This window comes from Malania oleifera, chromosome 11 (assembly GCF_029873635.1).
Source record: "Malania oleifera isolate guangnan ecotype guangnan chromosome 11, ASM2987363v1, whole genome shotgun sequence".
Classification (NCBI taxonomy): Eukaryota; Viridiplantae; Streptophyta; class Magnoliopsida; order Santalales; family Ximeniaceae; genus Malania; species Malania oleifera.
This window is the reverse complement of record NC_080427.1, coordinates 4,347,137-4,364,475: the sequence shown is the minus strand read 5'-3', so window position 1 is coordinate 4,364,475 and position 17,339 is coordinate 4,347,137. Positions and strand designations below refer to the sequence as shown.

The 17,339-nt window shown below is 35.3% G+C and overlaps 1 protein-coding gene across 5 annotated transcripts in view; it reads left to right on the top strand.

The window, feature by feature from the left end:
- Nucleotides 1–13,929: 13,929 nt before the first annotated feature.
- LOC131168068 (protein BREAST CANCER SUSCEPTIBILITY 2 homolog B-like) overlaps nucleotides 13,930–17,339 on the top strand; it is a 31,218-nt gene continuing 27,808 nt past the window's right edge. For all 5 annotated transcript variants that reach the window (XR_009140218.1, XR_009140217.1, XR_009140216.1 and 2 more), the window contains exons 1-6: nucleotides 13,930–14,255; nucleotides 14,322–14,468; nucleotides 15,270–16,304; nucleotides 16,393–16,517; nucleotides 16,610–16,764; nucleotides 17,182–17,304. Coding sequence is in view for 1 of the 5 variants with exons in the window: in XM_058127258.1 (XP_057983241.1) it covers nucleotides 14,081–14,255; nucleotides 14,322–14,468; nucleotides 15,270–16,304; nucleotides 16,393–16,517; nucleotides 16,610–16,764; nucleotides 17,182–17,304 (1,760 nt within the window). In the remaining 4 variants the exon portion in view is untranslated. The remainder of the gene's footprint in view (nucleotides 14,256–14,321; nucleotides 14,469–15,269; nucleotides 16,305–16,392; nucleotides 16,518–16,609; nucleotides 16,765–17,181; nucleotides 17,305–17,339) is intronic.

Sequence of the window (17,339 nt, the reverse complement as noted above, 5' to 3'; positions counted from 1 at the left end):
TCTTGGGAGCTTTCGCCAGTAAACTTTTGTATGAACTATGTGAGTATGAGATTAATTTATCACTTGAGAGCTTACTAACTAAGGTGAGTACCCTGTTATGCTTCTGTTGTGACCTTTGGATTGCCTAATGTATCATAGTAGAGGGATGCTACTTGTATGGGCAAGTAATCACCACTATCCTTAGGTAATCTCGTGAGTAAAATATCTTGCATGTGTTTGAATAGGATCAGAAAATGATTTCAGAAATTATGTCAACAATTTTTAAATGTTAAATATTATGTGTTATATGAACTCATATTGGCCACACACTATTTTAGTATATTGTTTCTTCCTTTACTGAGATGTGTCTCACTCAAATATGAACTAATCTTTTTCAGGACCTCCAAGAGATCGAGCTTAGAGAGCTCGAGCTGTGATAGCACTTTTGAGGAAAAGGGTATAATTTTGATAATATTTTGGGATGTAGATATTTTATGTTTTATGTTTTAAGTCTTTTGAGTAATGGATGGTTGTGAAACATACTGGTATTTAGGGATTATTTTTTGGAGATATGTATATATGCGAATACAAGTGGATGTATGATTTATGTTAGAATATAGATATATTTAGAAAACTCTAGTATTATATTTGTTGAAAGATTGTAGTTATGTTTTCCACACATGAATGATATTAGAATGTGGATTATGAGGTAACTGAGTGGATTAGTAGCACTCCGGGCCTTCGTAGGGGGTCAGGGCATTACAAAGCCCGAGTAGGAGGCTCGTGGAAGTGTGTGAGTTCACATGCTTAGCTTATTCCCCTAAACCCTCACATGTCATCCATCTTTACACATGCTTATTTAAACATATATACAAGCAAATATTCACAATTATACAAATAATATTCAAGAAATATCATGGACTAATTAAAAGACTTATTAAATTCACGTTTCGGATAAGTCCTAATTAATTAATGGTTCGACTCTCTAAAATCCCCAGTAGAGTTGTCAAGCTGTCGCGACGTCTCGGGAGCGCAAGCCCTGAGGAGGCGAGGTGATAATAATATAATTTTTGAAAATTTTGAATTGGATTTGCCACCAACCTATTTTTCTAGGTGCAGTTAGAACATCTAATTACTACTCATTTGATTGATCACTAGACTAAATCTAGGCCAAGGAACCAATAGTCTTGGTCTACTTATACCAGAGTTGGGATCAGGAGTACAGTTATATGTGGGGAAACTATTCATACCCCTTACACGCCCATTTGACAAACAATACCTAATTAATTATGAATTATCCCTAAATTGAATTTAATAATCTTTAATTTACTCCTTTTAAAACCAAAAAAAAAAAAGTAAATAAATAAATGAACAAATTAAAAGAAGATTAAAAATCTTGGTGTGATTTAGGAATGTCTCATAAGACCTCCAAATGAGGGGATCTTATTAGATAAACCCCCTTTAAAGCTAATACAGGTGAGGTGTAAAATACCTCATTGCCCTTTTTAAAATCATAGGGACACATACAAACAAAAACTGGGGAAAATATCAAATTAGAAGCAAAAAAATATTTAAAATAACTCCAGATTTTTCAAATTTTTTGTAGAAATTTTCCAAATTTTTTTTAAAAAAATCTTTTTTTGGATTTTTTAAAGACTTTTCCTCAATTATTTTGGCTCAAAACATCCCAATTTTTTTAAAAAACTTTTCTTGACCTTCAAAATATTTTTTATTTTTTATTTCAAAATTTTCCTATTTGTTTATGATTTTTCCAAATTAGAAAACTAATTAAAAATTAAAATAAATAAATAAATAACAAAAAAAGCGATTCAAAAATAAACCGGCCTGAACTTGTGTGGTCCAATTCAGAAGTGGGGGCCACATGTCAACCCTGAGTGGTGACACATGGTAGTAATTTTTTATTCCCTTTTTTTTTTTAATTTTTGCTAGAGGGTGACGTCAACGTGATGTCACCTTGCCTCATGGCAGCCACTGAGTGCCTCTAGGAGGATGTCAGGGATTGATGACGTGGTACAATATGGACCGTATAAAGAAACACAGATCTAATAGCTGAAAGCTATGACACGTGTCACCGTCTGGTTAGTGACATGTATCCATTTTATTTTTATATTATTTTGATTTTTTGTCTGTCACATGACACATTGTAAGTGGCCCTGACCAATGAACCAAGATCACTGACATGGCACAATCTGAACCATCTAAAGAAAACACAGATCGGACAGTCCTGAAACGACCATGTCGCCCATTTAAACATACGGACCAGAACCCGCCACATGTCACCATGCGGGGGTGACACGTGGCCATTAAATCTTTCAAATAAAACTGATTTTTCTTCCTTTCCCCTACTTCTCCATGCATTTTATCGCTCATTTCTCTCTCTTTTCCCTTCTCCATTCGCTTCTCTCCCTCTTTCCTCTCTATGTTTCCCTCTCTAAATTCTGCTATCAGTTCTACGAGGCTCTCTCTCCTTCTCTATTATGCTCTTAGATCTGTGAGACTCTCTCTCTCTCTCTCTCTCTCTCTCTCTCTCTCTCTCTCTCTCTCTCCCTTTGTGCTCTATGTATTTATTTGATCTTTGATCTAGTGTTTTTTTTTTTTTTTTGCAAGCTCGAAAAAAATGGTTTGGGGGGGGGGTTCTAAAGCCTCGGAGCAAGATAAGTTCTTCCCTCACCTCCCGTTTCATTCTTCTTGGTCTAGATTTGAATCACACAGATCTCCTTAATCTGTGTTTCGTGCTTTGGTCTGAGTTGTGGGTGAGTTAGCTCACCAAGCTAGTTGACCCACTGTGTTGGGTTTGGGTTGACTCGATGGTGATTCAACCCACTGAGTTGGACTGGGGATTATTTATATATATATATTAAAAATGTTGGGCCCCTTCTTTTGATTTTAAGAATGGGCCCTGATTTTTTATTTTATTTTTTAAAATAAAAAATTAGGCCCAAGGTTTTAAAAAAAGTATAGGCCAGTTCTTTTTAAAAATGGTCCCAAGTCCCTTTGGGTTTAAAAATGTGGGCTGGTTCTTTTTTAAAATGGGTCTCAGGGCCCTTTAGGTTTAAAAATGGGCTAATTCTTTTAAAAATGGGCCAAGGGCCCTTTTAGTTTAAAAATGGGTTTGTTCTTTTAAAAATAAGCCCACGGCCCTTTGGGTTTAAAAGTGGGCTAGTTTTTATAAAAATGGGTTGGTTCTTTTAAAAAAATAGGCCCAAGGCCCTTTTGGTTTAAAAATGGGCCTATATCCCTTTGGGTTTAAAAATGGGATTTTAAAAAAAATAATAATAATTGGGCCCCGAGCCCCATGTGGGTTCTAGAAAAAAAAAAATAGGCTTCTAAAATTGGGTCTAGAGTTTTAAAACTTGTTTAGGCCCAAGCCTCTAGTCTTTTTTGAAAATATGGATCTGTGGCTTATGAAAAATGGGACTGGGGCTTAGGTTTAGCTCAGGACCTTCGTGGGTTTGGACATAAGGCTTGTGTTGTCCAAATATTGGACTTGGGGGTTTAAGTTGGACAATGGGCAGTTGGATTGAGATGGTAGGCTTTATAGGCTTAGGTTAGACTGTGGACTCTATGTTCTTGTTTGCATGGGAGATACTCCTTTTCGATTGAATACCTGTAGTGTAGCATGATTAAGGAAGTGAAAGCAATGTTATCCAACTATCCTTGGGTCTTTTGCTCCTTTGGGTCTTCTTATCCCTGCTTTCTCCTTCTTTTGTGCTCCTTCTCCAATGTTTGGGACATCTTTTGGTCTTAGCCTTTGTTCCCTCTTGTTTTTGGGTACCTTTCAAGTGGTAGGACGTTAGGAGCCCTAGAGCAATGGGTTTTGTGACTCTCTTCTCTGAGAAGGGTATAACGTTGCGCTTTGGTTTCTTTTCTTCTTTTTTTTCTTTTTTTTTTTTTCATTAGGGTTTCACACCCTCGAGCCCTCACCAATACGCCACTTCTCTCTTTTCTTAGATCTCTTTTTTTTTTTTTTTACTTCCCTCTACCCTCTGCAAATGTCCCTTATTTATAGGGTTGGACCCTTAGCCAGCATTGGTAACACTCCAACCTTCCCTTTTCAACCCTTTCCTTGTTTTGAACCTCTAATGTGCGTGCTTTCCTTCCTATAGCAAAATTCTCTTCCCTATTGCGATTGATTGATTTTCTTTCCATATGGATTCTTAGCCAAATATTAGGATTGGGAAATGTATCAATCTTGCAAATTCTCTCATTATTTTATGAAATCATTCATATATTCTCCGTTGACTATTTGATTTCTTACTGAATTTGGATGTAGGTACTCGCGAAGATCCTTGGGATATTCTCTGCAACTTCTTACTTTTTGTTTGTCCCCCATGTATTATGTATTTATTTTCCTTATTTCCTATATTTGGTGTATGTCTTTGTATTTCCATGAATTATGGTGTATTCCCTTGTATTTCCTTGAATTAGGGTGTATTTCCCTGTATTTGTTATAAATGTTAATAAAAATCTTGTTATATTTAAGGTCCAATTAAAATTAGGAGTGTACAATAGGCTAGTGGAGAGTATAAGGGAGTCTTGGGAGGGCAAACTTCTACCTTATGCACGAAGGGGTGTTCTTGTTAATTTAGTTACAGATGGTTTACCTACTTGTGATATGAGTATTTGGAAAATTCCTACCCCTATGTGTAAGGAATTAGAATAACCAAATTAGAGATTTCTTGTGGGAGCCATGGGCTCTAAGGGTAATTTTTTTAAACCTCACCATATCAAGTGGAAAAACCTATGTGCTCCTTCTTCGTTGAGTGGTCTTGGTTTCAAGAATTTTAATTTGTTAAATAGGGCTCTCATTTAAAATAGGTATAGCGCATTGGATAAACCAAAGTCTTTTTGGGCTAAAATATGCAAGGCTTTCTATTTCCTCATTTTCATATTTAGAGTGCTAAATTTCCAAGCATAGCTTCTTAAGGTTTGAAATTATTTCAAAGAAATTCATACATTGGGAAAAAAAACCTTGCATGTTTTTTTGTTAGATGACAATTCTTACGTTAGGGCGTTCTTTGGATTCTAGGCATTCCTCTCTTTCTCTTTTATTCCAAGAGATAATTTTGAGCATTTCTTAAAAGTATGTTTGTGGAATTTAAAATCATTTTTGGCATAGGGTGAGCTTTTATTATATTTTCTAACAAACGTTTCTTAAACCCTACTTTTCATTCTAGTTTTGATGATAACCAACTATTTTGTACTAATGACTGTATGTTTTAGTTATGTTTAACAAGATTAAGCTATTAGAGTTGAAGATTTGATAGAAGACTTGAAGAACTTATTTATTGTACATTGTATTTAGTTATCTCAAATTGTCTTGAATTATAAATTGTATATCTCTAAGAATATGAAGGTTATGGCACAAGCACTTAAATTGAAAAAATGCAAACAAAACTGAGAGATTGTTCTAGGCTACTAATAGGGGCAGTCGATTGCCCAAGAGGGCTAGTCAAGGAGGGGTGGTCGACTAGCTTTAGAAAAATGTGCAAGTGGTCCACCACCCATTTATGGTAGATCAACTGTCGTAAGCAGAAAGCTTAAGCGGTCGATCAACCCATAAAAAAAAAAAGAAGCATACTCCAATGGTTAATTTTGTACTCTAAATAGTTCCTTGTTGACTGACTTGTAAGACCGCTTGACCAATCTAAATAGTAGACTTATTCTAACAAGTAAACAATGGCTAGTTTGATTGAGAGCTTTATAAATATTTCCTTTTAAGCCTAAGGAGTGAAGAGAAGCTTTCTATATTGAATTCTCAAGTGTTTAAACTCTCTTCTATCTTATTCTCTTTTTGTAACTCAACTTATTCACTTTTCCTAAAACCTCTTGTGACATCTTTTGCATATATTCTTTGAGAGTTGTTTTGTTATACTTTAACTTTGCATATCTTTCCTTGTAAGGAATTTTTTTTTTTGGGTAATCATTTGCCTCCGTGAAAGTAAAGGGTGTATTGGTGTCCTTATCATCGTTTAAACAAGAGGTTTAGTGAAACCTAAAGGTGGTTGGCTTTGAGAGAGTGGACGTTGATAGGGATAACTGAACAATTATAAAGCATTGCATATCTCTCTTTTTTACTCTTTTTTATTTGATTGCTTTATATTTTATGTATATGCTTTATTTGTTTTATCTACTTTGAGTTTGATATCAAACAATTAACTTTTAGGACAAAAGACACTAACTTCCCCTAAAGTTTGGTAAAAGAACAATGACCTCCCCTAAGGTTTAAAAAATTCCAAGTACCTCCCTTGAGGTTTCAAGAATTCCAATGACCCCGAGGTTTGTCAAAAAGACACAAACTTTCCCTTGTATTTTACAAAAAAAAGATAAGTTTTTTTAGGGGAAGTAAATATATTTTTGGCAAACCTCAAGGGAAGTTTGTGACATTTTTGAAACCTTAGGAGATGTTTATGTTATTTTTGAAATCTCATAGGAGGTATTTGTATTTTTGCCAAACCTCGAGGGAGGCGAGTGCTTTTTGCCCTAATTTTTATTAAACCCAATTCAAACCCTCCTAGCTTGTCATTTTGGCCCACACATTTGTTGTATTATTGCGAAACTACCTATTCTAAAGACCACTATGGGCAATAAGTGGATTTGGTTACTAGTTGAGAATGGTTTGTTTTTAGTTAAGTTGGCTTATCACTTTTTATTTTCCAAAAATGGATGGGGTTTTGATTCTCCAACTTTTTTTGCAATAGATCAATCCAAATTAACATGATAAAGGTGGATCTGGAAGATCAATTGTAGGCCAAAGATCAAACTATTTTTTTGGAACTTGTTGTTCAATTAGTTGCCTACAAGGTTGTTAGCTTTGGTGTATTCCCAAGAGGGGGGTGAATTGGGTATTTAAAATTTTGTCCTACTTAAGTTTATCCAAATCAACAGTATTACTCAACCTAGGGTCTGTCTATACAATTATAAACCCAATCATTCACAATAGTAAAATATAAACATTCATGTGTTGGAATTTAAAATGTGGAAATTAAAAGCACGCACAAGAAATGTTATCGGGGTTCGGCCAACTGCGCCTAAGTCCTCGCCTCTAGCTCGCAAGCCCAAGGATTTCACTAAAGATCACTTAATGGGTGGAGATGCACCAGTTACAACTAGGTCAATTCAAGGGGCTGACCTCAACCAACACACCTTATCGGGATGGCGCACCTAGCTTTCCTAACCAAGTTTAAGCCATTCTAGGACTATTTAATAGGGCTAGTCTCCCTCTTCTGGCCCCACGCTTGGAATACAATCAATTTGAATTTACGTACATGGAAATGTGCTTCTTAACTAAGAAGGTATGTAATATAATACACACAGTATACTCTATCAACCACACATCAACAATATACGAAATTGTAAGTTCAGTGATGTGTATCTTTATGCAAGCAACACTCAACAAGATGTGATAACAAGTATGCTCAAGAGTGTTCTAAACAAGCTATATCTTTGTAACAAATTATATCAAATCTCAATAGCAAATCAGGGTTTCAAAGATGTTAATCAAATATTCAAACTAACTCAAAATATTTTCCTTCAATGAAATACGCACAAGAGTAGTTTGAAAATATTATAGCTTGTAGAAAATATTTTGCACAACAAAATCAAGTTATAGGAATCTTGCAATGACAATGTGAAGATCCTCAATCTACTATGTTTTTCCCAACACAAGATTTATTAAATAAAATTTATGGGAAAAACCTTGCTTAACTCCCCAAAATCAATACCAATCAACCAAGCAAATTAATGGGAGTATGAGCAATAATACTAAGCAATAATCTAAGCAAGAACTCTCACAAAGCTAAGATTAATCAATGAAATGAAGGTCTGAGAGTGTTTAGAAGTATTATAGGAAAAATGGAATTTTGAGTTTGAGAGAATTTTGGCTAATGATTTGTCTTAATCTCTACTTAATCCACACAAATGAGCCTATATTTATAGACAAGGTAAAAAATATAACCATTTGGAACCTTCAGGGTATTGTTAGAAAAGTTCTAAAATGCTAAAGAAATATTAACCCAAATTAACCCATGTTTACCTTGGGTAAAATACTTTTAACCCGAGAAGGTTCGGGTGGCTGATCTAAGGTTCGATCGCCCGAATAGACTCACTTTAAAAAAATATTTAAAATAGTTTGGTAGCCCGAGTCTTGGTACGATAGCCCGAACAAAAGTTAATAACATTTGTTCGTACATTCGGGTGCTCAATCAGCGGGTTAGTAGCCTGAACTCAGAGGTTCGATTGCCCGGGCCTATTTTGAACTGATTTCCTCGGCAGCCCGAGTTGGTGAGGGGTTCCTTTCAGAGGGTTTAGGCACTCGGGGAAGATATGTTTAAAACAGGTTCGGTCTCTCGAGAGCTTGGTCAACTATTGACTTCTCAACAATTCGGGCGCCCGAGGTGATTTGTTCACTTAGGGTTCAGTCGCCCAACCTCTCTCAATTTTTGCAATTTAGCCCAATTTCACTTCAATTAATTCCCCAAATTATGAATGATGATGGGGACTTAATAGTGCATATGTGTTGGGACCTAAGGTCTTTTCAAGTACGCCCAAAAACCTAACATCGGTTGACCTTCGGTCGACCGAAGGGTGCCCTAAGGTCATTCGGTCCCTATAGTCAATCTACGGTCATTTTGAGCTTACAAAAACCTACATACATGACATGTGGAGATTATTACAGACCGATATAAATTATTACAGACCCAAATAATATAAATTACAACAAGAAATAATCTTTAGGGTCTTCAGGAGCCATCAATTGATTTGCAAATATAAACCTGCACACAAACTTGAAGGCTATCAAATACTAGAGTATTTGTCATTATCAAAATCGGGTGTGACCTATAAGGTCAACAAAGGTTGAACTTGAAGCATGAACTTATAGAGCGTGATGATATTTGGTGTCCTTTTTGTGACTTCCATGTTGAATTTGTTAACTATTTATTTCTCCAATGCCCTATGATACAATGTATTTGGTTTGCCTCACTGATTCAAACAAGAATGTTTGGTTTTGAAATTTAGGTAGTATGTTTTAAATTTTACTAACCAACTTGATGGGCCAATGATGGTATTTTGGTTTTCCTTGCCAACATTGCAACCTTTGCTTGGCTCATCTAGAGGTGAAGAAATAATTTTATTTTGATAACATTGATTTGAATCCTTTAAAATCATAAATGAACTTTGTTCTTGTCTTTCATAGGATTGCGGTTTGTTGAACAAAAAGGAGGGGGGTTCTAATTAGCCCCGGTGTTATTTAGGTTCATTGCATGATTTTTTTTATCATTCTAATCTTAATTAGATCATCTCTTGTGATGCTTCTTGGGGAAGATTAGACTTTACCTTGGTTGGCTTAGTTCTTCGATCCAGTTCAAAGGAGGTTCGTTAGCTAAAAGGGGTTAAATTCAAAGCCTTCTATTCATTTTAAGCTGAAGCCACAACAATTCGAGAAGCAGTTGAACATGCTTCCAATTAAAAAGTTATCTTTTGTTTATATTCGATTGAATGTAAAGAAAGTAGTGGACCCATATTATTTGTAGGAGCTTTCTAACATGGGATTCTTTAGCTATCCTTCATGATAATGCGTCTTTCATCTATTTTTAATGATTATTCTTTATTTTTTATCTCAAGGAACATTATATGACTTAACTCACTATCTTGTTGAGTGTGCTCTTAAAATATCAGAGTTGGAGAGCTTCATTAAATATAATAACTTTAATTTATTTCCTCATTTAGATGATTTCTGTATTTGAATCTTGAATTGCTTCAAACTTTAATATATATTCTATTCTTCCAAAAAGAAACACAATGGATACATTTGTGTATCAGGAGCATGTAGATCAATCCCAAGTAGCATACATGAGAACATCCATTTTAAGTACTAAAATTGAAGAATAGGCAACACTTGTAAGCATATCAATCAGTAGGATTGAATGTATAGCCTTAATTGATACTGGATGTATCTGGTCATGCACACATATTAGATTTCCAAAAGTAAACTGGGAATCAGCTAATCTTCAAGTTATATTAAGTAACAGTGCAGATTGGAGAGATAACAAGAAATGTTCAGATAACTCTAAATGGAAGGGTATTTGAGGAACAAATAATTTGCTTAATTCCAAAATTACCTGACGATTTTCTCCTAGGAAATTTAATCCTTAAAAGATACCAGTCGTTCATAGTATTTTCAGAAGGGATTATATTAGACAATCATTTTATTCCCACTTCGTTAGCTATCAAAAAGGGCAGGAGCCAATAATGATAGAGAAATGGGAGAAAAAAGAACTATGAGTTTATCAAGAGAAACTTGATGAATGGAAAATTTTTGTTGGAGGAGAAATCTTAAAAGTAAATCATACAATAGAAAGTAATGGCCAGATAGAAGAAGTTAAGGCTTTACTCTAAAAAAACTGGTCAGATAACCCTCAAGCATTATGGCAGAAGGTCATGCCTGAGGCTGAAATCGCTCTGAAAGATCCAAATATGATCATTTGCAGTAAAAGAATTGCCTATCCTAAATTATTGATAGAGGAATTTGAGAAATAGAATCCGGAGTTATTAAAAATGGGATTAATTAGGCACAATCAAAGCCATCATAGGAGTGTTGCTTTCATGGTCATGAACCACGTTGAGCAAGTGAGAGGCAAGGCGAGGAAGGTAATTGACTATAGAGAACTAAAAAAAGCCACAAAGGATAATCACTATAATCTCCCTAATCAGGAGTCACTAAGGAATAGGATTAGGAGAGAAAATCTGATAGTGTATTCTAAATTTGATCTTAAGTTAGGATTTTGGCAAATTAAGATCAAAGAGAATGCAATAAACCTTACTTCATTCATGACGCCCCTAGGCCTTTATGAATGATTAGTAATGCCATTTGGTTTAAAGAATTCCCCCAGGAATATTCCAAAGAAGAATGGACAAGGCATTTAGTGGTATGTCACAGTTTGTGGCCATATATATTGATGATGTCTTGATATTCATTGGGAATATGGATGATCACTATAAACATTTAAAGCAAGTAGCTCAAGTGTTTATATGTGAAGGAATGGTACTTTTAGAGAGAAAAACCATATGGGCAAAACTAGAAATAGAATTCCTTGGATTAAGAATTTATGGAAATGGAGAGGAGTTCCAACCACACAGCGGAAAAACTATTACAGTTTCCAGATGAACTTCTAGAGAGAAAGCAGTGTCAAAGCTTTCTAGGAATTCTAAATTATGCCAGAAAATTTATCTGAAACCTTGCGGATAAAACCCAACCAATCCAAAGGAAGGTTTCTAGTAAGAATCCGTGGAACTGGGAAGAACAAGATACTAAAGTAATTAGGATCCTTAAGGATGATATTCATAATCTACCTAGATTAGAATATCCATATGGGACTGAATCATAAATTATCCTAGAAACTAATGCTTCTAATATAGCCTGGGAATGTGTTTTAAAAATTAGAAAATTTGATAAAACAGAACACCTTAGCAGATATTGGAGCGGATGCTTAAATGGTGTTGAAAAAAACTACCTAGTACATGAGAAAGAACTTCTTGTTGTAGTGATAGGTATTCACACCAATGAGTTGTTTTTAGGAAAAAGCATTTATCGTCAGAACTGATAGTTCCTATGTGAAGAATTTCATGGGATTAAAATTAAGACGATTTATGCAAGCTAGATTAGTTAGATGGAGAAATGAGCTTCAGCATTACTCCTTTTCTATAGAACATATTAAAGGTAGAGATAATATTGTTGTAGATGCTTTAATCAGATATCTAATTACATGTAGGAAAGATGGCCAGCAACAGCAATAGCCAGAAATGTCCTCTGTGCAATGAACAACACAAAGCGGCAGTATGCCCCATTGTAAAGTTCATAGAGGAAAAGAAATATTTGAAGGAACCAGCCTCAACTTTCAGGAGAGGAGGAGAAGGGAGAAATTCCTTTAACAAAAATTCCTTTAACAACAATCAAAGACAAAAAAAGGACTCAGATAATCAGAACGACGGAAGTCCAATCTACAGATGCCAGAGGTAGTAAGCTTCACGAGAGCAGTAAGCTTTCAGAGGCAAAAGACAAAAATCATATTCAATGCTTTGTATGTAGCCAATATGGTCATTACAGTACCTAATGTCCGCAGAATCCAAGGGTCAAGAAGGCTAAGGAAATTAGTAACGAGACAGTGGAGAAAATGAATTGTGACTTAGAAAGAGAATCTAATAAGGATAGTTCAAATCTCTAGGAAGGAGAAACTAACTTAAAGATCTAGTTCTTGAAGACTTTCTAGGAAGGAGTCCAGAGATCTCCAAGAGAAAAAGGAAATTGCTAAAAGGAATAATAGTTAATCCAGCAATACCAGCAAATGCACCTGTTTCTATTTGCCTTAAAGGAGTAGTTGAAATGTTAGAAGAATTAGAAGCCATTTTAGAAGCCCATAAAGAATTTGACATAGAAAAATTTGCTAAGATCATTCATCAGTAGATAATGGTTAGAGTAATTGTAGTAGACAATCTAGAAAATAGTTTGTTTATCTCTAGATCTAGAGAAGCAGAAGAATTTCGAGAACTTGAGAAGTATCGGAGAAAAACTGAACTCAGAATCCCTAAATTTCATATTCCTAGCAGTCTTCAACCAGAATTCTTTTTGGTAGCTCAGAGAGCCTTAAGAACAGGAGAAGTAGAGTTCTTTGGGTTTAGAAAGATCGGACAATTTTTTAATCGGTTACCACCCTTAGTGCGAAATATTTTGACTTTTGTAGATCTAGGAAAATTATGGTAGTTAGGTTACATTGAACCAATCCAGTTAAGAACTGGCAAAATCTTGTTTTGGAATCTCTTTCCAGAAAGCTGGAGAGACGACACCGTTTCAACCATTGTGGAAGAAGAACCATATGAAGTTGATTGGAATAATCTTTATAAACACAAAAAAAATTATGAAATTATTCAAATTATTTGGGGAATTTATTTATTAGAAGCAAGAGCAGCTTCAAACTATGTCATTTGCTGATTTTGAAACATTGGTAGCAATTGAAGGAACGTTCCTACAATTCTCGGAAGACCCCAAATTAGCAGATTACGCAATTAAAGCATGTAAGATGCTCAGTGAGATTAGAAATTAGAACTCCCATCTACCATCGGTTAAAGTAGTTCATAATGAACTGAAGCAAGTATTGACAGAGTTAGCCAAAGTCTAAGACAACAGTGATGAAATTATTGGAGCGCTTGAAGGACTGGAGCACTCAAGTATTTTTGAAAAGTGAAGATTTCACAATCAAAAATCAAACTAGCTGTCAGATACTAGTCCAGAAAAGTATCATATCCCAGACTGGATGAAGCGAACTAATTGATTCGGTTATATCAAGCATATATTCTTTTTAAAATAAAGTAGAGTATCACTTGTCGTATATATAAAAAGTATCCATATTTCTTTTGTAAAAGTAAAGAGACATTACTTCATGTATAAAAGTAAGAGATGAGTCAGCAAGATATGTGTTGTCCTCTCCTTTAAGTTATTTGTTTTATTACTTTATGTCATTTTCAAGTCGGCATATGTTGGATGAGGAAGCAAGTTGTGCTTATCCTTCTAATAGTTTGCCTAGTTAAGGGAGCTCCAACCCTCTTGTTCGAAGAGAGCAATTGAGAGAATTCAATTAAATACACACTTGTTTTTTAAATCTCTTTCTTGTGTGAATTTCTTTTTTACGGGTTGAAGTCCTGTTATCGCTTAAGCCTGAATGAGGAAGGCATCGTCCAAAAAGAATCTAGAGAAGACTTCAAAAGTTAAAAAAAGGTACATTTCTTTACTCTTTTCCTTTCATAATTATCCATTTTGGTATCTAGACATAGTTTTACTTAGAAAGAGTTCTAGTAAGTTGTCCAGCTATGATTAATTTATGGCAATATTTTCCTATTCGAAAGGATGGAGGGACTGCCCAAATTGCCCAATCATCCGAGGCACACCTCAAATCACTTTCAACTTCCCGCCAAAAAAACAAAAGATGAAAAAATGTAGCACTGAAAGTATTCATAGTGGCACGAGTCGGAGACTGTCTCCTCTCGGAAGACCTTAGCGGCGAGACGGATACAGCAAACGTCGGGAATGTCGACGTGGCATATCTTCACCGATGATGGAAACGGTTTCCGGTGGGAGACCTCCCGTCCGGAGCTCAACACCAAATCCCTGGAAAAGGCAAGACCACAAGAACAGAGTGCTTTTATTCAACTCGACAGCTCCACTGCTCGTCTCCCCTCCATGGCAGATCTCTTCTTTCAAGGTTGCTCTCTCTCTCTCTCTCTCTCTCGTGCGTATTGAAGTGTGATTTTTGATTTATTTGGCGCAGGTTGTTCGAAGCTTCCAGAGAATCGCGCTACTGGAACTGGGAGTGCTCCGATGTTTCGAACCGGATTAGGAAAATCGGTGGCGGTGAAACAGTCTTCAATTGCGAAAGCACTATCTGTTCTTGGGGATGACGATTGTACTGATACTGGTACCAATTTCTTTCTTTGCTCGTACGCTTTTTTTTCTTTCTAAATTTTATTTTTATATGAACATTCAACTCATTAATCCTCAACTTTGGACAGATGTATTGACACAAAGAAATATAAATAAAAAATGTACTTCTTTGGCAAATGGCGACATTTGAAATTGAGTTTCTCATCTGTTTTGGATTAAAATTTGCTGGAGGAATCATTTGGATATGCTTTTGTCAGTAATATTTCAATTGATTGTATTATTTATGCTTGGTAGTTAATATAGCAGTCATCCAGAATTTTTGAATTTGAGGCGAGCAATCCTAGATTTAGCTATGATTTGGTTAGCATTTAGGAAGTAATTTTATTGCTTTGGATGGCTGAATTCAGCACTAATTTTGCTTAATAGCTACTGATGTATTTTTAAACTCATGTATGATTTTACTTTGATATATATGATGTTCAACCTCTAGGGTCCATTTGGATCAACGATTTTGCTTGTGGAAAGAAAAGGAAAGGAAAATAAAGAGGAAACTCATTTTGCATTGTATTTTCCTTTTTATATTAAATACTATTAAAACTGAAAGTTTGTTTTCATATAACTAAAAATTAGGAAAAATCAAATATTAATGATGGGTAATATCAAAATTTTGTTTATGTATTTGGTATATATATATGTGTATATATATATATATATATATTTATTTTCTTTCTCACTTTCCTTGATAAACAAACATGAAAATGTAGATTCCTTTGTATTTTCCTTTCTTTTTCTAACATATTTTGAGTTTTGAATGGGGCCCTAATGTGTTTTGCAGGACAAGTGCATGCTGGGGAAGATAGATATGGTTTCCCCAATTCTCTTTTTCACACAGGCACAGGGAAAATGGTAAACATATCTTCTGCAGGTCTTGTCAGAGCCAAAACATTGTTGGAATTGGAAGAAAGTGACACTTATCATATCAAGAAGCAATCCAATGACAGTGAATCAAGCAGGATACCAAATTTATCTAATTTAGAGAGGAGAATTGGTATCAATAATATGGGGACTATGGATGCTACGTCCACTTCAACACCTTTATTTAGTTCTAAAACTGTTCTATTAGGAAGTGATTTGAAAATAAATGTCATTCCAAATCCCATGCAACCAAGAATGTGTGATTCTGCTCTTAAACCACCTCCAATAAAGTTCCATACCGCAGGTGGAAGATCTATATCAGTTTCAAGTGATGCATTGCGACGTGCAAGGAGCCTTCTTGGTGACCCAGAACTAGGAACATTCTTAGAGGAAGGGAATGCAGAATATCCAAAATTTTCATCTATTAAAGTTGGAATGATAGAAGATAATTCTTTTAAGAATGAAAATGATCCGAACGCTTCTTTTACCTACCAAGAAACTGCTAAGAGAAAACAGATGACAAGAAGCTTTGCATCTCCTTTGCACTCTGCTTCTAACAAATTGGGGTCATCAATCATGTCAGGGTATATGCATTCTGCAGAAAACTTGATCAAGAATTTTGATGCTAATGACCATGAGAATGTTAGTAGGCCAACCTGTAAGATTCCTTCACTGCAGAAACCTTCAAAGATGATACACTGTGCACCTCACACCTTAACAGAGAATTCCTTGGAATGTGGCATTGATTCGAGCACAACTAATTCTCCAGGAATGTTGTCAGACAGGCCACTGGCCGACATCTCAAATACCATTTGCAGAGCTTCTGCTAATAAGAAAGAAACTATAATTGAAAAGAGGAGACTTGGAAGGAGAAGTTCAGTCTCTCCATTCAAAAGACCCCGCAACTCCAGATTTTGTACCCCTTTAAATAGTAGCGTTGCTTTTGTGCCTAATGGTAAATTCATGTTATTAAAGCTTGTAACTTAATCTTGTTTTTTGTTATAATAGTTTATGGTCTCTTATTAAGGCATTTAATTTGTTAGGTTTATCCACTTTAGCACCTGAAGATTCTTGCTGCAGAAGAAGGGTTTCTACTAGATACCCAGTCCTGCTCCCAAGAATGTATGTTAAGGAATATTTTGAAGTGCCTCCATCCCAGTGGGACATGGTACATGCACCATAAGAGCTATTATTTTTTGTGTTTAGAATGTTTATGTTTTGTGCTAATGACACCCTTCTTACTATATTGAGTGGATCTAGTTGGAGAAGCTTCCAGACAAGATAAGAAGGATGACTCCAGATAATGCAGAGAAGTATTTGTTTCATGATGAATCTGGTTTAGATTGCATTGGAGTTGAAGCTTTTTACCAGCTCTTGGTTCAATCTGGGGCCTCTATGCAATATGTCTCCAAAGAGTAGAACTTCTATATCCTTGATTTTCTGTGAAGCTTTTAAATTGCAACAAATAACTTTTTGCAGCTCACCAAATAAAGGGGTTTGCCATAAGCTTTCCTTTGAAGGATCTGGTTTTCAGCTTTGCTGTATTAACCTTTGTATAAGTTAGTGGCAATGTAAGCTATTGGAATAGTGTTGTATATTAGGTCACATTAGTTGAGTCATGTGACATCAGTACATCGAATATGTAATTGCTTGGTAATGTGAATTGCTCGTGGACAACCTAAAATTCCAATGCCATTTAATATATACTGGATATTTTAGAAATTGAAGTAGTTCAGGCATTAAGATTTGTGTTGCCATTAATTTTTAGGCCTTTTGTTCGCAAATCATAGTATGGTTCCATTGTCTGTACTTATCCGCATTTATCTCTGTAGGTGGGTTGCAAACCACTACAAATGGATTGTTTGGAAACTTGCATGTTATGAGAGATGCTACCCAACTAAATCAATGGGAAAATTTCTGAAAGTATCCAATGTGCTTGAGGAATTAAAATATAGGTACTGAATCATACCGGGTTATCTCTTTGCCTTTG